General features: G+C 40.3%; 1 protein-coding gene across 2 annotated transcripts in view; it reads right to left on the bottom strand.

Annotated features, from left to right (window-relative positions):
* CDH23 (cadherin related 23) overlaps nt 1–24,893 on the bottom strand; it is a 1,769,196-nt gene that overhangs the window by 1,301,425 nt on the left and 442,878 nt on the right. For both annotated transcript variants that reach the window (XM_077454574.1, XM_077454575.1), the window contains exons 5-6: nt 24,547–24,594; nt 18,517–18,609 (exon numbers count right to left, since the gene is read on the bottom strand). In XM_077454574.1, the coding sequence (XP_077310700.1) occupies nt 18,517–18,609; nt 24,547–24,594 (141 nt within the window). The remainder of the gene's footprint in view (nt 1–18,516; nt 18,610–24,546; nt 24,595–24,893) is intronic.

A 24,893-nucleotide genomic window follows, 5' to 3' on the forward strand; every position in this document is an offset into this window, starting at 1 on the left:
TTTAGCACCAGGAGACAAATGTTTGTTGGGCGAATACATACTATTACAAGGCAATTCCATATTCATGTATAAGTTATGACCCCAGAGACTTGGACAAGGGAGTGAAAGAAAGGAAATGTAAGCTGCTGAGGAGGTTGAAAGGTTGAATTAAATGAACTTCTTGTTTTGTCCTGAGTGGTGTGGATAAACATTTCTAGTTATCTTTCAAGTGGAGAATGCTTTCCTTTATACAAAACACTAACATATGGACACATTTGCTCTGATTTAATTTATGGCAATCTCTATTTACCCTCATCAAAGGCATGTTTTGTTTAAACACACTGGAGCTCAATGAGTTCAATGTAATGCTGATACTCAACTGCATATGGTGACTTTATATTGATTGAAACCAGAAAGCCAAGTAACTGCTGACATAATATAAATATGCCCATTTCGGACCCTATTGCAGTGAAGTATTTAAAAGATGTATGTGGTACTTACAACAGACTTACAACATATTGTAACAGGGTAGTACCAATTTATAAATGTCATATAGAAATATGGAATAAAGGGTTTGAATATGATATAACTCATGATATATTTGAGAAGATACAGATTTTCTGCATCCATCATTATGCCACCAGTTGCTGTGAAAGCAGGGAAAATGTGAGTTTGCATCTCTGGAAGTGTTCATTGTGAAAATGCAGTTTTAGAGGGTCCTTTCGTCCCTTTGAGCTACACTTGGTCACTTGGCTACATGCCCATGGCTAATGGCTCCTCGTTCTCAGGTTCACTGTCACTGCTGACATTAGGTATTGTGCTCCTTCGTTCTGCCTGACTGCCAGCCTGGGCTTTCTGAACTGAGGGCCCTTCATCCCTAGAATGGCTATCACTCCTGACAGCAGGTATGGTGCCAAATGACCATGTCTGCTCATTAGCTTTGGCCCTGTGTGGACTCTTCGTCTTCTAAGCTGGGGGATCTCTTGGGTAGTGTTGCAGAATCTTCCCTAGGCAGTCATTAATTTTCAGATTCCTCCTCACTGCTGCTCTCCTCTAAAATTGCTCCTATAAATCTGCTGTGTACAGCTGCTTTAACATTGTCAATATAATTTTTTGAAAGCTAATAATATTCTAAACGTATCAATTCAATTAAAACTATTTTTAAAAAAAATATATTTGTTTAAATAGATGGGGTAAGAAGCAGTCAATATGTGGATAACAAGAGTTATTAGGAAAAAAAAAAAGGCTAACAATAAAACGAAACATATTCTGTTTAAAAAAAATATATATATATATATATATATATATATATATATATATATATATATATATATATATATATATATATATATTTTTTTTTTTTTTTTTTTTTTTTGACAGAGGAAGCAATGATTGGGTTCATTAGTAGAGAACAAGAGGCACATATTAAATAAAAAACAAAACAAAAAAAAAACAAGCTAAGGAGTGAACAAGACAAATAGGGCATATAAAAGTTTTTTTTTTTTTTTTTTGCACACTGTGAAGGGGACTTGAATGCAGCTGCAAGTCTCTCTCTTCGGATTACTGTCTATTTGAGGAAGTGATCTGAACTGTTACTGTGTAATTTTTGAAAAGACTTACTGTACAGAAGAAACACAGGAGGTTCATTGCGATTTGCTGTTACAGTGATCAGTCAAGCAGGATGCGCTCTGGTTGGCTCCTAATCGCAGGATTGGAAGCTCTGCTTTCTCAGAGCAGGACACGTGTGGCACACATGGGACTCAACTAGAGAGGGTGCAGATACCTGCCTAGTCATGGTAGACAAGCCTAAGGCTGGGCTCACACTAGCTGCAGCCACGGCTCACAGCAGAGGGTCCAATGCATCCCTGTACACCAATTCAGGTGCAAATCGGGTCCAAATTTTTTCCTGAATTCGCACCTGAAATGGACCAGAAGATGCACAGGGACCTTCTGCAATTTGGACCATGGCCGCCACGGAGCTGTGTGAACTGGCTCCATTGAGAGCTGGGCAGTCTCCTGTTATGCTAATTGAATGCGTGCAAACCCACATCCAAATTGCATCAGTGTGAACCCAGCCTCAAGTACTTTGCAGGAGTTTTTTGGGTGTGTCTAGGATGTCCAAAGTCTGGAACTGGTTAAAATTATTTTTTTGGTTTGAATCCTCCTGTTAAAATACTGCATGAATCCCCTTTATATTCACAAACAAACACTCTCAAAAATTAGGTTTGTTGATACTAAAAGAGAAAACAGTAGGAATATTAGAGAACAGGAATTTCTTTGCTTGAGCGCTCCACCACTACTGCGACTGGGATTTGATCAGATTTCCAGTACAATTATGTAGTGCAACTTGATTGCATTTTTGGATTTGGTTTGCATATTCTATGAGGCCAAAATAAAGCGGTATTGAACTCAAAAGCAGCATTTAAAATTTTGCAGCTTATCAGTTCTTAGATGTGTTGGCTGCATTTGTTTTCGATTTTAGGCTTCTTTTATTTTCACTTGGTGATTCACCAGTGATGCCGCGTACACATGACTGGACTTCGAGGGACTAGGTCCGACGGACTATTGGCGCGTTCCGATGGACTTTCTGAATGAACGGACTTGGCCACAAACAATCACACCAAAGTCCGACGGATTCGAACGTGATGATATACGACCGGACTAGAATTAGCCCTTGTACACACGATCGGAGATTCCGATGGAATGTGTATGATCGGAGCGTTTGTGTGTGGTCTGCATCGGACTGTTTCCGTCGGAATATCCGTTGGACCAACTTTTCCAACTTGCCGGAAATATTTTCCGACAAAATGCTCCGATCGGACATACTCCGATCATGTGTAGAGAATTCCGATCGGACTAAGTGCCACGCATGCTCAGATCAAATTCTTACATCAAAGCTATTGGCTACTAGTCTGAACGTAGTTCCATCGTAACAAAATTACGTCATCACGTTCTGAAAGATCGGATTTTCCGACAACTTTGTCCGACCGTGTGTATGCAACAGTTTCGGACAAGATCCGTCTGACAAAATCAGACGGATTTGGTTGTTGGAATCTCCGACCGTGTGTACAAGGGCTAAGGAAGTTCATAGCCAGTAGCAAATAGCTGCCCTATCGTCCGTTTTTGTCCATCGGACTAGCATACACACACAAACGGATTTCTCAGTCTGGTGGAGTTCCGGTGGGAAAATTGAAAACATGTTCTATTTCTAAAGTCCGCCGGATTTTTGGCAAGCAAAGGTCCGATGGAGCCCACACACGATCCATTTGTCCGACGGACTCGTTCCGTCTGACCTTTGCTGTCAAAAAGCCTGGTCGTGGGTATGTGGCATAAGTCTTATTTTTCAGCAGACCAAGCTGTTCAGCAAAAGTAGTAGTTAGAGCCTTGGTGCCCAACATGCAGGCCGCATGTAGGCGGCCAGTCTTCTGCATGCAGCTTGTTGGCTTTTGGGCATCATATATTAAGCAGAGTGGAGCCAGGCACTGAAACAGTATCTGTGTTTATTTAGCAGAGGCCCTAGAGAATAAAATGGTGGTTGTTGTAATTTTTTATGTCACATGGTATTTGCGCAGTGACTTAAAATATTTTTTAATCCACTTTAATGAAATATACTGCAAAAAAGCCCCCGACTATATAACCCAATTTTTTGGTAAAATATTAAAGATGATGTTACGCTGCGTAAATGCTTTAAAATTGCGCATGCTTGTGGATTTGCGACAAACTACAATACCTAAAAATCTCCATGGGAGATCCTTTAAAACGTTTTACAGGTTACCAGTTTAGAATTACAAAGGAAGTCTAGAGCTAGAATTATTGCTCTTGCTATAACGTTCACACTCACGTGTGGTATGGACACGGTTTACATATGCATGTGATACCTAATTATGTGCTCACCTCTGCATGCAAGCATTTTGTGCTTTGAAATTTTTATTGTTTTGAAATTGTATTTATAAAAAGTATTAATCTTTTTGTTTTGCTTTGGTACATGCTCCCCAGGGTAGTGAACAGACCCTATGCCATTTGTTGACAATCTCTTAAAAAATTTTTTTCTAACATTTGGCTTCAATAGGGTTCCGATTTGGCACCCAGACTTTAGATATGTTCACCAAACTCGCCTCAAACCTAATTCGGGTACATTCTGATCATCCCTAATGGCCAAAAAGGATGTCAGTAACAAAAGATTTACCTTTGCCTCCTGCTTCTGCGACAACTCAAAAATGTTGTATCTGTATTGGAGACAATGGTCACCAGGACAAACAATGAAAATTAATCTGACAGACGTTCTTAGGTTTAATGTACATAGGACATTTTTACAACCTCTCCTAAACGATTTAACTTGACGGATAAAAACCCACGTTTAAAACGTCCGTTTTGCCACATTTACATGCTGCGTTTTGAGGCGTTTGCATTTAGAAGCTTTTGAAAAACATTTATTTTTTTTCAAAATAGCCCAAAATGAAAAACGCCTGTAAAAGAAACACTGCTAAATGCCGGAGCAGCGTTTAGCATCTGAAACATCGGAAACTTCGGTAAATGAACTAATTTTTTTGCCTTCTAAGAAAAGCCTCTAAACGCAACTACCTAAAAACGACATTAAAACTAACCTGTGTACATGTACACATAAGAGAACATTGGATGAGTTCAGGGGCAGCTGAAAAAAGCAGCCAACTGCCTCTGAATGTCCGTTTACCAGCAGCAGTGTATATGAGACCTTAGACTAAAGAAAAAAAAAAAGTTTAGGAAAGGTGTACTTGACATATTATATTGTTCCAGCATAAGTACACTATAGGGATTCAGAAGAAATGTGGGCATCTGCATCCTGCAATATTATTAAAAGCCACCTCTATGGAAAGCCAAGGAAATACACATTTAAGTATATTTCACTTGAGCCAATTTGTAAACACAATCTGTAGCAGTTACAGAATTACTCTTAAAGCCCCATACACACTATCAGTTTTTCTGCTGAGCTTTTCCTTCAAGTTTACCAAAACCGTGTAGTGCAAGGGCCTGCCCAATTGCATACATATTGAAACCCCTAAGGTTTGACCTCATATTATATGGTTTTGGTAAATCTGAAGGAAAATCTCAGCAGAAAAACTAATAGTATGTATGGGGCTACGGTTTTGTTACAAAGAAAATTTGAATTAAAATCAAGTGCAACTTTTTGGCAGAATGTGAAGCTAGCCAGCCTACTCATGGTATTCAATGCAGCTGCTGAGGAGCATGACACAACAGCAAGTTGTTGCTACATAGCACTGTAGCCTGCTACTGCAGTAAGGCTGGCCCATAGACAGTTTGAATCCTGGCCAGTTCAGCAGGAGTCAGCCAAAATTCAAACCATGTATGGGCAGGCTGATAGATCAACTTGGGTAAAACAATCTGCTGGATTTTACATACGATTATTGCTAGTGGCTGGTATAAAATGGGAGAATACAATGGCACCAAGGGAGAGATTCCCCTGTCAATACTGTCTGTGTTGATGGGGGAATCAAGAGCTTTTCTTTTCTGCAACCCATGGTTGCAGGAAAGAAATTCTTTCAGTCTATGGCCGGCCTAACTGTAGCAATCAGCAAATTGCCACAGAAAATAATGAACATCTGAAAAATATCTCAGCTACAAGTATGTCTCTGTCCTTAATGTATAACCACAAATATTGTATAGGATAGCTTTTTTGTTTGAGTTTTTTTTTTTTTTTTTTTAGGTTTTTATGAAGTAATACATTTTTATTAAGTAATTTAGATGTTCAAAGAGGGTTAAAAAAAAAAAATAATAATCTGATTAAGTATCCTATTTATGTTGTCTTAAAATTTACAGTACAGTGAAAATGAGACCATTACTTTACATATTTACTGCAAATCCAAGGGAATGTTCTGTTGGTTTATTTGTAAAGAGGAACATAGCAAGTAATATAAAACTACTAAGTAAGACTTTGTTGTCCATTCTACCAAAACGACACCTGAAGATGATGTTGCGATCATGAAAGCCCATGGTGAGAAATCCATTTACTGAATAGTAATGAGATGCCCCACAAGTAATGCATCCTCCAGTATGATAGCATACAGTGACAGCCTGTTTAGAAAGCACACATCTATGATCCACATTGAACAGAGAAGCAGTTGCAATTAAACTGGCACAAACTGTTAAGTAATTATATCATGGCAATCTGGGTCAATCACTGCATCTGTATAGCTGCCCTGTGCCAGTTATTACACTTTAAAATGAAACAAATTAGAGTTGCCCATTAAAATGGCCCTATACTGAAATATTAAATTCATTCTAGGAGAGATAAATAACAACAGACGTCAGAAATACATCTCTTTCCTAGAAAGATCAGAATTCAGTTTGTCTGAGCCTCACCTTCACCAAATCTCACATTGGAGTTTTATGGGGTAAAACCACACTTTTCTATAGCGTCTCTTAAAAAGTGAAGCTATAACCAAAACATTGCAATTCATAAATCCAACCAATCCAAGAAATTCTGCATATGCATACAGTGCCTTGAAAAAGTATTCGTACCCCTTGAAATTTTCCACATTTTGTCAGGGCACAACCAAAAAAACATAAATGTATTTTATAGGGACTTTTTGTGATTAGACCAACACAAAGTGGCACATAATTGTGAAGTAGAAGGAAAATAACTGGTTTCCAACATTTTTTACAAATAAATATCTGAAAAGTATGGCTTGCATTTGTTTTCAGCCCCCTTTACTCTTATACACCTAACTAAAATCTAGTGAAAGCAATTGCCTTCAGAAGTCACCTAAATAGTAAAGTCCACCTGTGTGTAATTTAATCTCAGTATAAATACAGCTGTTCTGTGAAGCCCTCTGAGGTTTGTTAGAAAACTATAGTGAACAAACAGCATCACAAAGGCCAAGGAACACACCAGACAGGTCAGGGATAAAGTTGTGGAGAAGTTTATAGCAGGGTCAAGTTATAAAAAAAAAAAATATCCCAAGCTTTGAACCTCTCACAGAGCACTGTTCCATCCATCATCTGAAAATGGAAAGTGTATGGCACAACTGAAAACCTACCAAGACATGGTCATCCATCTGAATTGGCAGGAGAGCATTAATCAGAGAAGCAGACAAGAGGGCCATGGTAACGCTAGAGGAGCTGCAGGGATCCACAGCTCAGGTGGGAAAATCTGTCCACAGGTAAGCTAATATTCGTGCGCTCCACAAATCTGGCCTTTATGGAAGAGTGGCAAGAAGAAAGCCATTGTTGAAAAAGTCATAAGAAGTCCTGTTTGCAGTTTCCCAAGAAGCCATGTGAGGAACACAGCAAACATGTGGAAGAAGGTGCTCTGGTCAGATGAGACCAAAACTGAACTTTTTGGCCTAAAAACAAAACTGTGTGTGGCAGAAAACTAAGGCCGCGTACACACGGGCGGACTGTTCGCCCAACTTTGTCTGTCCAACAGTTTCGGCAAACAGTCCGCTCAAAATTAGCATGGACGGACATGGCCACACACGACGAACGAACAGTTTGCTGAAACCGTGCGCGATGACGTGAACGGCACGTACGACGGGACGAAAAATACGATGTCCTATACACTGCATTATAACTTTCGGCGTGAAAATCCTTTCTGAGCATGCGCGCAACTTTGTTTGACGAACAAGCCTACACACGAGCGGACTGTTCGCTGAAACAAGGTTTCAGCGGACAGTTTTTCGGAAATTCCGTAAAACCTTGTTCGTCAAACTGTCCGCTGAAACTGTCCGCTGAAAGCCCACACACGAGCGGACTGTCCGCCCAAACACTGTTCAGCGGACAAAGTTGGGCGAACAGTCCGCGCGTGTGTACGCGGCCTAACACTAACTAATCACCCTGACCACACCATCCCCACCATGAAAAATGTCATGTTGTGGGGATGCTTTTCTTCAGGCGGGGAAGCTGGTCAGAGTTGATGGGAAGATGGATGGAGTCAAATACAGGGAAATCCTAGAAGAAAACCTGTTATACCCCACACACGGTCAGACATTCTGACCACAAAATCTGTCAGATTTTTTCCAACGGATTTTGGTCTTGCATTCACGCGGTCGCACAAAGTTGTCGGAAAATCGGATCGTACTTAGAGCAATGTACGACGGGACTACATAGAGGCCAGTAGTCAATAGCTTTCATCTCCAATTTTTTTCTGAGCATGCGTGGCACTTTGTGTGTCGGAATTTTCTCACACGATCGGAAAAAAATCGGATTTTGTTGTCGGAAAATTTTATATCCAGCTCAAACTTTTTCCGGTGGAAATTCCATCAAAAAAAGTCTGATATAACCCAAACACGATCGGATTTTCCGACAACATAATCCGATCTGACTTTTTCTGCCGGAATTTCCGATCGTGTGTATAGGGCATTAGAGTCTGCAAAGGACTTGAGACTGGGTTGGAGGTTCTCCAGCAAGACAACATCCCTAAACATACAGCAAGATCTACAATGTTATATTGTTTTGAGTATTGTTTTGAGTAGGAAAATTCTTTAAAAAGGATGCATATTGTAAGTTCTACAGAGGGTCACAGTCACCTAACTGAAAATATGCTCCGCGCATTATTGAAAAATACTACTAATAATATAAGTTCAGAAACAGTTGCATATATCAAATATCACTAGACAACAATTTTTCCAATGTTTTACTTCCTGAAAAACTTTTGATTTGATTAGGATAGACCCCTCCAAACTTAACACCAATATAAATTCAGAATGACTTTTTAAAATAGGAAGTTTGAGAAATATGAAATTTGCATTTAATCTTTACAATGTATACAATCACATGTTTCTGACATGTTACATGAGTTCAACAGGGTTAAAGGTGTTTTGCTGCTCATTTTCATTTGTACTCAATTGTCTGGGGTATTTCTGGTTTGTCCAAGAACAGCCAACCAGAAATGATGGATTTCACTTGCCCTGATACAATTTTTCTATTGTGGCATTTTTTTTTTCACCATGTTTGCCACTGACTGCACCTAGATTTTCAGGAAAGAAATCCCCCCCCAAAAAAAAAAATGAATGCAAAAATAAATCTTCAATGATATTTTGCATTCCATGGTCCTATATGCTATAAGAAGTTTATCAACCAGCTGAAAGGTAGTTTGGTGCACTGTAATTGGAAAGAACCTTCTCAACAACATCCTTAAATGCTTTCCAGGCTATTTTCACTGCCTCCACTAACTGATCTTTAAGCTACGTGTCACTGGTGACATATCTGATTTGTGGACCACCAAATGCCTTCATTTACTTAATTTACATCAGTTTTTCTTGCAAACATCGGTCTCGAAAAACCTTCACTGTAACTTTTCATCAATTTCATAACATTTTTCATCAGTCCGAGTTTTATGTGAAGCAGAGGCAAAAATATCTTTGCCAGGTCAACATGTAGTTCATGTGCCATGTTTCTCTGTCCTGAAACCAAGTTCTTTCAAAGCGCCTTCTTTTATTAATGTAAGGTAGCTCTCTTGAATGACTGTCCAATTTGTATATGCAACAACAGTACTTGGTACTGTATATCCAAGCTGCATTCCAAGCAGCAGAGCCATCACTTTTAGATCTTCACAGATAATGCAGTTGTACTCGGTGTACTGGATGTGCTTCAACAGTTCCATGATTTTCTATGTGTGAAACATATCCAATAGGTATTGAAGGGTGTATATTGCCATTGTATAACAAGACAGCCTTGAGGCTTAACACTGACTAATCAACAAAGAGATGCCATTCTAGTGGGTCATGCTCACAATCCAAGGCTGTTAATAAACCATCAATGTCAGTCCAGAAAACCAGGTTGTCAACTTGTGCAAAGAAATGTAATAAATCATCTTGGTGGTTTCGAAAGACAGAAAGTTTCATACCTATGGTAGCAAACACCATACTTGCAGTCTTGAACTCAGTAGTTCTGCTTTTGATTTTGACAAACCCAAGTCCCTGACCAGGTCCTTTAAATTTGATCGTGTTATGAGATGAGGCTTATCAGACATACACAGTTCAAAATCCTGATCGCTGTCACTGTCCATGCCTGGCTGGTGCATCGCAATATATTTGTCTGTTTCCTGTAAGCTCCATTTCTCTGGTGGCCTGAGTACTGACAGATTGTTATCACGTGCCACTGGTCTCATAGCTGAATGCAGAATGGGGTTTCAATTGGTTTCCCTTTTTTAGTGACATTAGTCAGACAGAAGTAAAAGTTTGTCATATGATCATTTTGTTTTCACTATATCATCAGGACAGCAAAAAGCATTGGCTTTTGTGTTCCCCTGTGCCAAGCTCTAAAATCAACATCACATCTCGCACAACAAATTCTTGATCATCATTAGTTTCTCAGAGTTTTTGTTGTAGTGTTTTTCAGCTTTTTAGCAAACCTATACTTCCGTAAAAGCTTATGGCTCAAAAACACAGATAAACACAGGATAGCTGCGATTTTCAGTGTGTTTTTGGCATTTTTTAAAACTGTTTCCAGCTTTTTTAACTATTTCATAGTTAATGCATTTTTCACAGCTGAAAAACTCCTCTCACAACTCACTAGTTATGGGTTTTTTTCCAGTTAGTAAACGCCCCTTCCAAAAACTGTTGATAACAGCCTATGTGTGCATGGACACATGCACGCAGATAACATAAGTTTATTAACTGCAGGAAAAAAAAAGTCTGAATCCAAAAACAGCAGCTGTAAAAATGTCCAGTGTACATGAGGTCTTACAATGAAAGTACAGTTCACATGTTTTCTTAACAAGTTTAGTCATGGTGAATCTTTGAGGCTTAAACGTGTACTTACCACAAATGTAGCCAGTGAACAATTGTCCTATAGCAAGTCTATAACTTGCCTTGTTATGTAAATTACATGTACATAGATAATGCTATGCCTTGAAACAAGTGCATCAAAATACATAGATATCAACAAAATGAGCAGCATCTGTGCATGCAAGCTGTTTTTATAGCCTTCCAGACAGCATCTATTCAGCCTAAGCATGCCTAGGCTGGCCCAAAAAGTGCCAGTTCCACACATGTTATGCAATGTGTCCTGACTTCAAGTCTGGGCATGAATGAGATACACAAACCATTTTATAACACAAGCAAAAAGTAACCTTAAAATATGTATAAGAAAAAAATAAAAATAAAAGATTATTTCTATAAAACGCTATGTGATAGAGTAAATTACAGGTTATTTTCGTAGTCAAAAAATCTGTAAGATATACCCAAGTGTTCAGGAAGCAACATCTTTGTTGTCCAGTGTGTTTAACTGATTTTAAAGCTTTAGCTTGTTGTATGCAAAAATGTTTGTCATAAACTAATAAATGGAATAAAAATCATATCAACCAAGGCAACTGACTAATGCTTCATTTAATTTAAAATTGATTTAAAATTGACTTCAAAATCGATTCAAGACCAGTTTTCACACTTCCCTTCCCCTACTAGGAACTAGTATATTTGAGCAGCCACTGATCTAGCTAAACAGCAACCTGGTTGGTACAGGTCCAGTGAGAAATATGGTACAAAAACAAAAAAAATATAAGTGTCTGAACACTGCCTTATTAATCTTAAAATAAAGGATCTTCTTAAATACTTTGCCAATCTGTAAATGTAAAAGACAAGTAAATCAGATCTCTAGCAACTTCCCAATGTCATCTGAGAACAATGTAAGTTAAGCTTGCCTTAGTAGCATTTTGTACATACAATACTTTTGTGTGACTTAAATTTTTCTCAATTTACTCATTTGTCCCCTTTTTTTGCTTTCCTGTGTTGTTAATTTTTTAACCATAACTGGATGACTGCCATGGTTGCACACATCACACATGGACCCCATAAATGAGGAGTTAAATGGTTTTTGGAGATATATTAAAGCAGATGTCACAGAGTTCAGCAAACCCACTGTGTCACCAAGGTCGACAGCTGACTAAAAGGCAGGGGCAGATGTTAGAGCGGTGCAAGTCTATGGACAGATGGTCAGAACAAACAGTAGATAGTAGCAGAGTTAGCTACCTGATGGGACTGATCCTAAAAAATAAAAAATAAAAAGTCTGGTTCCAGACAACTAAATGGGGAAATGACTGAAAACAGCAGAGGTTACAGAGTGGTGATCAGAATAAGCACAGTCAAGCTTAGCACAAATGCAGTCCGAACAATTTAGAAGAACAATCTAAGGCATTAGCAGTCAGACAGAAACCAAAAAAATCTGCAGGGCATTATTAGAGACACTAACCTGCTAATCAGGCACAGACTGAATGTCCAGCATTCTATTTAGCCACTTCCCTGATTAGTTTAGTTGTATGATGCAATTTGACTAACACCACAAATGCTTTGTGAACAGTCCTTTCCGGGATGGATAAATAAAAATAATAGAAGAGAAATGAAAACTCTGCTCCAAACTCCCTCTAGTGCTGGCTGTATTATTTTGGTCATACTATTTATGTAAAAAGGGATATTCAGCCAAAAGGTAGAGATTATTTTAAGGTGAACTTGATTTTAGGGTACCCAAATTACGTAGTTTAGAAAATCATTAGGCAAGCTTGTTTACAATACTTAAAGCTCCTGAGAAGAGTCCTATTATGTCTGCATATTGTCTGATTTTTGATGGGAAAGACTTGTGGGTTTTGTGGAATAGCTGAGGACTAAAAATGCAATATATGTAAAAGGAGAACACAATACAAGTAGAAGTGTCGTAAGGCCCTTATTACAAATACCAAGATCGTATTTCTCTATCACCAAAAGAAAAATCTTTATTCTTGTTTATTCAGCATCACGGTTCTAGCCCACTGTCTGATGCCTGTGCGCATCTGGACAGTAAATACCTAATGCTATGTTGGTGATACTTGCAGGTGTGAGTGTTGTAGCATGGCCCTGGATTGTGGATTGGGAACTAGAGAACTGTGGGGGAGGAGGAAACAAGAGCAAAATTATGGAAATATTCTATACTTTTTCATGGTCAAATTTCTCTTTAAAAGACACCCTTTAAGCAATAGAGGGGCTGTAGTGACAGAGCTTAAGGATTTTTTCATGCATCCTTGCTATAAAACATGAGGGGTGTGTAGACAAGGATTTCAGATCAGTTCAAGGAAACTTGTATTGAGAATAAACTTGTATTGAGAACTGCCAGAATTTTTTATTTTCTTGAATTTTTTGACCAAATAATAAAAAATAAAAAAAAGCACAAAAGAAAGAGTGCCAAAGCTTTGAACTTGATTTGTTGTTTCAGGTCAGTAGGGATGAGCTCAGGTGTATTTGGATCCTAGTCCAAACCCACCTGAGTGATCCTGCCAGGAATCGATCACTGTCCTTAACCAATCAAAAGCAGCCAGGGCATTCTTCAACCCTGCAATCACGCGTATTAGGGATGAGCCCGATGTTCAAGTCGAACGCAAGTTCGACTCGAACATCGGGTGTTTGCCTGAGCGCCAAATATCGAACAATTTGGGGTGTTTGTGGCAAATTCCAAAGCTGCGGAACACCCTTTAAAAGTCTATGGGAGAAATCAAAAGTGATAATTTTAAAGGCTTATATGCATGGTATTATCATAAAAAGTGTTTGGGGACCTGGGTCCTGACTCAGGGGACATGATGTATCAATGCAAAAAAAAGTTTTAAAAAACGTCCGTTTTTTCAGGAGCAGTGCTTTTAATAATGCTTAAAGTGAAACAATAAAAGTGAAATATTCCTTTGAATTTCGTACCTGGGGGGTGGCTATAGTATGCCTGTAAAGTGGCACATTTTTTCCGTGTTCAGAACGGACTGCACAAAATGATATTTCTAAAGAAAAAAAAAGTCATTTAAAACTACTCGCGGTTATAATGAATCGTCGGGTCTCGGCAATACAGATAAAAGTAATTGAAAAAACGGCATGGGGGTCCCCCAAAAAATCCTTTACCAGGCCCTTTGGGTTTGGTATGAATATTAAGGGGAACCCCTAACCAAAATTTAAAAAAATTATTGCGTGGGGGTCTCCCCAAATTCCATGACAGGCCCTTCAGGTCTGGTATGGATTTAAAGGGGAACCCCACGCCCAAAAAAAAAATGGGGTCCCTACAAAAATCCATACCAGACCCTTATCCGAGCACACAACCTGGCAGGCCACAGAAAAAGAGGGGGGCGCTGAACCATGCCAGGCCACATGCCCTCAACATGGGATGGGTGCTTTGGGGTAGCCCCCAAAGCACCTTGTCCCCATGTTGATGGGGACAAGCGCCTCATTCCCCACAACCCTTAGGCGGTGGTTGTGGGGGTCTGTGGGTGGGAGGCTTATCGGAATCTGGAAGCCCCCTTTAACAAGGGGACCCCCAGATCCCGCCCCCCATTTGTAATGGTAATGGGTACATTGTATCCCTACCATTTCACAAAAGACGTGTGAAAATGTTAAAAAAAAAACACAAGACACATCTTGGGACAAGTCCTTTATTAAAAAATAAATATGTCCCACAAAGTCCATTCATCTTCTCTCGCTCCACCCACGGACCAAAAAAAAAAATGTTTTTTTATATATTTTTGGGAGATATTTATTATAGCAAAAAGTTAAAAATAATGTGTTTTTTTCAAAATTGTCGCTCTTTTTTTGTTTATAGCGCAAAAAATAAAAACCGCAGAGGTGATCAAATACCACCAAAAGAAAGCTCTATTTGTGGGAAAAAAAATAACGTCAATTTTGTTTGGGAGCCATGTCACGCAATTGTCAGTTAAAGCGACGCAGTGCCGAATCGCAAAAAGTGGTCTGGTCTTAAGCCATCAAAATGGTCTGGTCTGAAAGTGGTTGAATTACTTTTTTTCCTTTAGAAATGTCATTTTGTGCAGGGACTGTTCTAAACATGGGAAAAATGCGCCACTTTAAAGGTATACTATAGACACCCCCCAGGTACGAAATTTAAAGGAGACCATATGCTGCCAGTACTTAAATGTTCATGTACAACTGCTCTCAACAGACATATTGGTCATCAACACAACTTCGATCCAAGTATGGTGCGATTCTCTGCACTCGAGCATGTACCCATAAATGTCTGAGGTGGAAAGATTGATTCCACCTTACTACAACTTGAAACAAGAGGATTAAACGAATACGTTAGCTTTAAATCTTTTCTGTAAATTCCTCCCCTCGCTCTCCATGTGTTTTCTCTAAGGAACAGCTTGCCAAAGCTACCCACTGTATATGTGAGTCTTAGGTTTCCATCTCAACCTACTCATATATATATATATATTTGTCAGGCACCCTTGTAATCTACTTAAAGCGGAGGTCCACCCTAAAATGGACCTCCGCTCATCGGAATCCCCCCCCCCCCTCCGGCGCCACAATCGGCACCTTTCAGGGGGGAGGGGGGTGCAGTTACCTGGATAATCCAGGTAACTGCACCCACTTCCGGGCTAGCTCTCTGCGGAAAGGGGCGTACATTACGCCCCTTTCCGCAAGCGTCCGCCCCCTTCAGCAAGTGCCCCGCTGCCTGCTGGGAAACACACAGCTCCCAGAGGCAGCGGGGACCGTCCGGATTGCGCCGCGCGGCTCGCGCATGCGCAGTAGGGAACCGGGAAATGAAGCCGAAAGGCTCCATTTCCTGATTCCCATACCCAAGATGGCGGCGGCAGGACCCGATAGACGAGCGAGCGATCGGCTTCGGGTGCCGACATCGCGGGCGCGCTGGACAGGTAAGTGTCACTATTTAAAAGTCAGCAGCTGCAGTATTTGTAGCTGCTGGCTTTTAAAAAAAAAAAAAAAAACGCGGAGTCCCGGTGGACTCCCGCTTTAATATTTTTATACATAATTCTTGATTATTTACTGTATATCAATTTGGATTTCTTCTTTTTTCTTTTTCCATGTTCTATGGATGTGATTTCAATTGAGACTCTTCAAAATAATCTCATACTGTGATATTAGTTTAATAAACTTAAATTATTAGTTTAACAACAAATCTATGCGGACCTCCTACAACAGATAAATATATATCGATTTTTGCATTCTTCATTATAATTAATTTATGTATATTGAATCTATTGCCAATATCCTTTTTGAGGGGTTGGGCTTATGTGGCTGCATGGCTTTAATTAAACAATTAATATTAAGGTTAATGATTTGGAAAGATTGAGAACTCCAAGCTCAGACCTTTTCCTAGTTTGGGTATACTATTATTGTTAGTTTGTTTTTCTCTCCCTTTTCTCCTCTCCCTCCTCTATCATGTCGGGTGGTCCGTTCTTCTCCAGCCTTCCCTCCTATTTTTTTTGTGTTGATGTATTAGGGGTCGGCTCCGCGGATTGGGAGGCCCCCTTACCACCTGTGCCTGTATGGACACCCAGGGTCTAGTGTTGTGGAGACTAGGCCCGTTTATGTCGATATTCCGGTAGCATACCAGTCCCCGCTACACAACCTGTATCCACCACTCTCCTTGGGTATCTCTATACCCTTTCCCTTCTATCAGACTATGTGCCTGTCTCTGCCTACACCCTCGGCTGTTATGCTGCTGCCATGGTGACGCGCATGACTGGGGAGTGTAGGCTTGTATTGTGTACTGGGCACATGCGCAGTTTCGCCGTCTGTCGCTCTCACTCGGCGATGATGCATGTACGCCGAGTGAGTGGGGGGTATTTAAGATACTTAAGCCAGACACTCAGTGCTGGCTCTGTGGGGACGCCGATGTGATTCCTCGGTTATAACAAGGTTAGTTTGCGGTGCATGAAGGGTCCGTTCCACACCCTCCCAGCTTGTCCAGTGGAACTTAATTTGGGTTGTCTTCTCTCTCTCTTTTTCCTCCATTTTCAACATAGGGATTTTACAATTATAAGGCATATTATGTGACTGACTCCCACTATTTCAACATTGATGTTATTTTGGACATTGCTGGATCATCTCAATCCAGCATAGACCTATAACCTTTGTTTGGAAGAGGTAAGCATCTAAAGGGCTTATCGGACACAGTGTATAAGTGAGCCTTCCCCGTTTTTCACATCCACTATAAACTTTTTTTACTTTTTGATTACAGTTACCACGTTTCTTTCTTTTGAAAATTTGGGAATCATTCACTCTCTTTTACTTTTACCAATCAACACTGTTTCCGACGTCCCCGTCTCATATATCTTTCTCATTAACCAACTTGGTACATATGGAGGCCATGTTGGCCCCAATTTATTACTCCTTTTATGGGGGTGTTTATTTACTTGTATAATTTGAATGTGTTATTGTCCCCTTTTTCTTTTTAGTTTCAGGGTTATTGGCTGCCTTTTTTGCCCCCTGCAGTCACAACAAGGTGGTCCTTAGGTTGGGGTGCCTTCCATCTGGGGGGTTGCTACGCTCATCTCACGTTGAGGGTAAAGTCTGGGGTAGGTATGCACCTATTTGATTTGATGTTGATATACCATCTAATTGCGTTTTTTTTGATCAATTTCACGTGATTGCCTTTATATAATAGCCATGCAGCACTTAACCCAAATCCACTAATATTTTGTTTGTTATTCTTTATAGCTTTTTATTGGTCAAGTTCTATTTCCCCTGAAGAAGCCATTGTAATGGTGAACCATGTAGGGATGATTTGACCATACAGCACCTTTAAGTCCGCCACCATCTTCGGCCCTATTCAACATATATTATGTGTGCTTCCCATATGTATTTTAACCATTTGTTTTGTTTTGTGTCTTACTGTATTTTGAATGGAATACATTGTTATCACGTTGTAATAAAAATTCCTATATATTTCTTTTTTTTAACAAACATTTGTCTATTGGTTTGAATGACAGGCACCGTAATAATCCCTCCTATCCCAAAATGCTCTACCTGTTTATCAATTTCACTTTTATTGTTTCACTTTAAGCATTATTAAAATCACTGCTAATGAAAAAAGGGCAATTTTTAAAACTTTTTTTTTGCATTGATACATGTCCCCTGGGGCAGGACCCAGGTCCCCAAACACTTTTTATGACAATAACTTGCCTATTATCCCTTAAAATTATAACTTTTGATTTTTCACGTTCGTGTCCCATAGACTTTAACGGTGTTTGCTCGCGTGCTCAAACAAATTATTCACCTGTTTGCATGCTCTGCTGTAAACTGAACCGGGGGTTGTTTGGCTCATCCCTAGCGTGCATACATGCCCATTGTATACATGCAGCTACAGGGCAGAGAATGCCTTGACCACTTATAATTAGCACAGTGCACATGACAGAGGGATAGCTCAGGTGGGTTTGGACTAGGATTTGAACACACCTGAACTTATCTCTACAGGTCAATAAGTCAGAATGTATTGAATCCATTAGATTAATGCGACTGACATCTTTCTAGTTTTTTCAAAAGGGCAGGTGAACAATGGCATCCTATATACTTTCTTTATTTTTTTCAGGCCAGCTTGAGATCAATTCAGGTTTTGTTTTTATTCCGCCAAATCATTTAATCTGAATGCATGGAACACGCACCAAATGCATGGTCAACACACCTTGATCATCTGTTTATGTTGGTTACATCATAGCACTTTGTTCAGGGTTTATAATAATATAAAAAAAGTGATGTATAGTAACTATTAATTAATATAGAATATAATACCTGGCTGGGAGCCATAAACTGTTATCTTTTAACAACAGAAACATTAAAGACATACCTCAGCAATGCGCACTGTGTATGGCTGTCCATGGAAGGTAGGGGCATTGTCATTGACATCACCAACTTGTATGTTCGCTTTCATTTTTGTGACCTGAGGATTAAGAAGACAAGTTTTTTTCAACCACATTCTGCCATATGCTGTTTTTCTGGTACCATAATACAACATTTTAGTACTTAAATTCAAGTGGTTCTAAAGACTGGATATTTTGTATCTTAATGCATTCCCTGCATTATGGTAAAAAATGTCCCAAAGTTTGTATCGCCCCCTCACCTCTCTTTAGCTTAGATTCACATTGTATGTGATTTGGCATGCAATTTGACCATGGCACCGTCCGAATTGATGCAACGCCACCTCGATTCCCAAAAGTAGTTTCTGTACTACTTTTGGTGACTTTGGGGTGCGATTTGTATAGACATCTGTGCAGTAACCCGCACAGATGTCTCCGAAATCACCCCCGAAGTTGGAACTGACATGCGGGAATGCTGTCCCGCTGTCAGTGTGAACCTGGGCTTATAGGCCCCTTTCACACTGGAGCGGGAGCGGCGTCGGCGGTAAAGCAGTGCTATTTTTAGTGCAGCTTTACCGTCGTTTTAGCAGCGGTATTTGGCCACTAGTGGGGCAGTTTTTAACCCCCACTAGAGGCTGAAAAAGGGTTAAAACCACCTGCAAAGCACCGCTGCAGCAGCGCTTTGCTGGTGGTATAGCCGCGCCATTGATTTCAATGGGTAGGAGCGGTGAAGGAGCAGTGAATACACCTCTCCTTCACCACTCCAAAGATGCTGCTATACAGGCACTATTTTTAGCACTGTAGCGCCTGAAAAATGCCCCAGTATGAAAGGGGCCATACTTATTTTAATCCAGCAGTGTGTCCATCTGCAGCCACTCTCTTCTCTCTCTCTCTCTCTGCTCACAAAGGCAGCAGCGGTAGCCATTGGCACCTGCTGCTGTAAATCAAATCCTGTGAGCAGAGAGCGGGGGGCAATGCTGAGCCACACTGTATGTGTCGACAGACTCACGCAGCCCAACCTGGGATTGAGCCCACAGGTGTGCCCCCATAGCAAGCAGCTTGCTATGAGGACACAAAAAAAAAAAAAAAAAAGAGATGAGCCTAGAGCACCAGCGGGGGCCCCTGGAAAAGGAGGTTTGGGGCCACTCTGTGTAAAACCAATGCACAGAGCAGATAAGTATAACATGTTTGTTATTTCAACCTAAAAAAAAATACCTTTATAAAAAGGCCTTAAATGTATGTCTTAAGCAAAACTATTTTTTTTTTTTACATTTCAGATACAATAAGGAATAGTTAAAAAGTGTATGTATAGCCAAGAATATTTTTTAGTTTAGGATACAATAGAGAAGGGTTACAACCCCTGTCGTCAATTTATTTTTTGCTCTGCATGTACTATTGGGGAAATTTCAGTTCTATTTCTGACAAGAGATGCAACAAAAAGTTAAAGGACATAATCCAAAGTGAGGGGAGTTCCTCTTTTCTTTTCCTTTTGAAAAATTTCCCCTTACATTACATCACCTTACATTTTGTTCTGGGGACAACTCTAAAGTTTTGAATTTCCCCTCACTTTGTGTCTTAGTGACAAGGGTCATAGTAACTTCGGTTCTTGAACTTTCGGTCAAGACCACCCCCTTCCAGGCTTCATTAATGATTAAAGGGGTTCATATTTTTTAGTTAGATTAGGAATGAAGCTTCAGTGTTAATGGAAAGGTTTAGTCACTGGTTATCAACATGCGACCCACTGAGCTCTCTTGTGCAGACCATTGAGGGTCTGGCAACCAGATAAACAAAAGCTGCTGCTCCCAGTGCCAGCCTCTGCTTCCATGGCCACAGTGTAGTTAAAGTGTAAACAGTAGTGCTGACCACCTCACAGCACAGGTGCAATTAAAATTAGGCAAACACTGACTAGCGACCTGCACATTGGCTTCCTCATCAGTACCAGCCATATCTCAGCAGTGGGGTCCCCATCAAAGCTCTTCGCTCCCAACTCTACTGTCCAACCCTGGTTACTTAGGCAGGAGGTGGTTGCAGGGTCCTTCAGATGATGAGGAACATTAGCATGTCTTGTGCTATTGATGATGAATGGGCATGCACCATTTCTGGTAGCGCAATGTTGCTCTAATAGGCTTAAATTTAGGGTGGACTCGGGTCGCATAGAGTGTGATACAAGTGTGTTACAACATCAAATCAATATTTGCTGTTGTACCACTGAACCTCCTCCTGGCCAATCAGGAAGCGAGTTTTGACACTGATTGGCTGAAAGAACAGGTGATCCTATTGGACACAAACAAACACTACTGCGCATAAGTGCGATGGCCAGGCGATCAGTGACTCAGGGGATAGTGTCTTTGGCCTTGCTGCCCTTCAGGATAGGGGGTATCCTAATAGTCACACAAAAGATAAAAAAAAGGATGCACCAGCCTTGTTCATTATCCCAAGATAATTTATTATTAAAAACAGTAAAATACTACTCACAAACATGTGATGAATAAAAACCTGTAGAAGCCACTAAATTGTGGCAATCAGTCCTGGAACCGACTGTCTCCAGAGAGCAGAGGGGGACACAGAAGCGGAAGCCGCCCTGACACAGAGAGGACACAGGGGCTGCTGCACGCTGCCTATAGGAGCCCACAACCCACCACTCATAAGAGCCCGATACCCGGTCGCTGCCCCCTGCTACCCATGGGCACCCGCCCTCCTGCAACCAATGGGGTAAGAGCAGGGGTAGGGGGTGCAGCCAACCAACGGGGAGTGGTTGTTTGCCACCCCCCCCCCCAAAAAAAAAACACAGGCTGTCACAAGTTAATCAATAACCTGTGTTTAAGCAGCATTTATGTGGCATTTTTAAAGACTAACTTCACCTCTTTTTTTTTTTTTTTTCTAAATTCCAGCTCCCCTATGCACCAATATAGCATTCATGTACAATTTTTGCAAAAATACATAAAATCTAGAGACATGCACCTTACTGTCCTCCATCCACGATTCAAAATGTATCTATTGGTTCTGTCTCATGTCCTTACAGACTGTAGGTCATGACATAGGAAGGAGTTGACCAGCTGACCTCATGAGCACACACCCTGCATCATCCACCCTCCCACTCCCAGCTGCATGTTTTTTTAAATTAAATACAATCAGTCACCACCCATCTCACTAAATAACCATAATGCATAGTGTATGTCCATCTTTATACAAATACATAGAAGGGGGTGGACAGAAACACTCAGCTGTCAAGCCCCGCTCATCTCACATCTCTGCATAGCGGGAACTTGCATTCCTACATGCGTTTTTTGGAGGGGGGGTGAGGGAGGCGTTTTGGAGCATTTTCACTCATGACACATAGGGCAGCCCATCCACCTGAATGGACTGCCCTACACACAGCAATCGCCCCAGAGAAGCTTCAGAACTTTTTTTTAAAGCGGAGCGTGTTTTTCCTGTGATGTTTGTTGCAGCGCATTTCTGTAATGCAAGGAAATGCACAGAAGGAGATTGTACAATCAGATTGTGTAGTGTATAGCCACCTTTATACACCTAAAAGTAAAAACTAGTTGCGCTTTCAGTGCCATTAATTGTTAACAACACACATGTGAAAAAACAAATGGCAAATGCTGCAAAATGCACAGTAAAAAACACACAACCCACAAAACGCCAACATGTCCCATAAGCCACACATAGCACAGCCAATTTAAATCAGCAGGCTGCCCTATGTGTGTCACAGGAAAAATGAGCCACAAAATGCGTGCTGCCATTATGCTACATGTGAATGGGGCCTGAAATGGAAATTGGTGCGATAACATAAGAACAATGAGGCTCCATTCACATCTCTGCATTTTCTTGCATTTCAGAAATGCGCTGGACCAAATATCGCAGTAAAAAAACGCACCAAGCCCCGCTCAAGAAAAAAAGTTTTGAAGCTTCTATGGGGCAAGTGATGAGTGAAAATGCTCCAAAACACCTCCCCAACTCGCTAAAAAGAACAAAAATGCATGTGGGAATGCGAGTTCCCACTATGAAGAGATGTGAACGGGGCTTGACAGCTGAGTGTTTCTGTTCACTCCCTTCTATATACTTGTATAAAGATAGCCAATCACTATGCAATCTGATTGAGAGGGGTGATCACTTAGGCCCCTTTCACACTGGGGCAGTTTTCACGCCGCCTTTCACACTGGAGCGGTGCGCTAATAGGACGGTGAAAAAAGTCCTGCTAGCGGCATCTTTGGAGCGGTGAAAGGAGCGGTGTATTCACCGCTCCTAAACCGCTCATACCCATTGAGATAAATGGGACAGCGCGGCTATACCGCCGGCAAAGCGCTGCTGCAGCAGTGCTTTTAACCCTTTTTTGGCCGCTAGCGGGGGGTTAAAACCACCCGCTAGCAGCCGCAGACCGCTACTAAAATGACGTCCGCACCGCCCCAGTGTGAAAGGGGCCTTATTGATTGCATTTCATTTAAAAAACATGCAGCTGGGAGTGGGAGGGTGGATGATGTAAGGTGTGCTAATGAGGTCAGCTGGTCAACTACTTCCTGTGTCATGACCTACAGTCTGTAAGGATGTAAGACAGAACCAATAGATACATTTTGAATCACGGATATAGGACAGTAAGGTACGTGTCTGTAGATTTTATGGAATGCTTTAATATTTTTGCAAAAAAAGTACATGAATGCTATATTGGTGCTGGAATTTAGAAGAACAAATAAAAATAAAAAGAGGTGAACTTATCCTTTAAATCCTCATAGCCACTCTTCAATGCCTGCCATTAATATTACAATGAGCACCACACAGTGCAGTACAGACAGGAATAGTAGTGTGATGTTAAAAATTAAGCAGCATAAAGTCTTACCAGCTCTTTAAAGAACACACATTCCACCTTCAGGAATATGTGGCTTTATTGGATAGAATATACGTGCACAGACTAATTCGAACAATTGCTAGTTGCCTAATGTTATTGACAATTGGGTACCTATGTCACTGTGCTATATATAGCTGTGAGTTTTTCTACATAACATTTACCACAACCATTGAACAATCCTTCCCCTCTTCCTGCTCTTACGTTCCTGCCAGGTGACCTCCACCCCATCAACCTCTTACCCCTCAGTCTTCGTGCCTATGTTTCTCTACATGCGAAAATCTCATGGAAAATCCATTAGGCTGATGTAACCCGAGTTGATCGCATGATCAAGAAAAAAAAAATGATTAAGGGAATTGAATGTGTGAAACTGCCAACATCCTAAATACAGAAAAAGGAAGTATGCATCAATTGCAATAGTAGCAGCCCCCTTGGCGTTTTCAGGCAGTCCAAGGGGGCTGCTCCTATTGCACTTGATGCATACTTCCTTGATCGATCAACTTGGTACTTTCAGCCTACCCATACACAGTTCAGATCTTGGCTTTTTTACTCATTTTTTGTTTCATATTTTTTATTTTATTTTTTAAAGCTTTTTCACTGGTGTTTATCGCTTATCACTACTTGAGTATCGCACTAGAATTAGTGCTGCTTTTTATGTGTACTCTCTAGTGGACTGGTATCAGAATTTTAAAGACAATCTTGAGACCTACCACAAATAGTATTTATTTCTAAATATCCTAAAACCTACTTCAAAAAAAACATATCATTATTTTAAAGCAATACGCTAATCACTTGATTTAAATTGATCACATTGCTGGCAGAGACCAATTAGTGCATTGGCAGCATTAGATTCATTTTCACTATATTCAGTCAAAAAAAATTCAATTTGTTAAACAGGAAACAAAACTGTCCTCACTTCAGGCATTATCCAGATCACATTACCATATATATATTTAAAGTAAAAGGACAGCTGAAGAAAATTCTAAGAAAGGACATTTCCTGCCCAACCTTTCTTTTAATTGGTGATCTGTCTCCGGTGTGTTCCAGCAGAGACCACTGTGAACAAATCATTATAAATCATTCTTTCCTCCACCTTTACTATCACATCTTTCTTATCCTGTCCTGCTTTACCAATTATACATTTTTAAGTCATCAAATGAAAAAAAGTCATACATACCCCCTCAGAGTCACTGACAGTAAATTCAACTGTGAATTCGGATTTAGACTGCAATGAAAAGACAGGCAAAATATGATTAGAAATAATGTTTATCTTCCGACACCAGTAATTTAGTTTTAGCTAAAAGTATAATTACATAGAAAATACTCTTAGGAGAGGGGGAATGGGCAAAATATGGTATTGGGAGCTTATCATGTACAACTACAATTACAGTTTCATGTCTTAGGTGTGTTAATTTATTATACCAATATATAAATTCATATATATGAACAACGAGGACAAAAAAAAGCCTGACATGTTATTGCATCCTTGTAGAGAAACTAAACTAAACGTCAAGCAACAATCGC

The sequence above is a fragment of the Lithobates pipiens genome, unplaced genomic scaffold (genome assembly GCF_037356315.1).
Source record: "Lithobates pipiens isolate NorthernLeopardFrog02 unplaced genomic scaffold, aLitPip1_a1.2 Scaffold_25, whole genome shotgun sequence".
In the NCBI taxonomy this organism is placed as follows: Eukaryota; Metazoa; Chordata; class Amphibia; order Anura; family Ranidae; genus Lithobates; species Lithobates pipiens.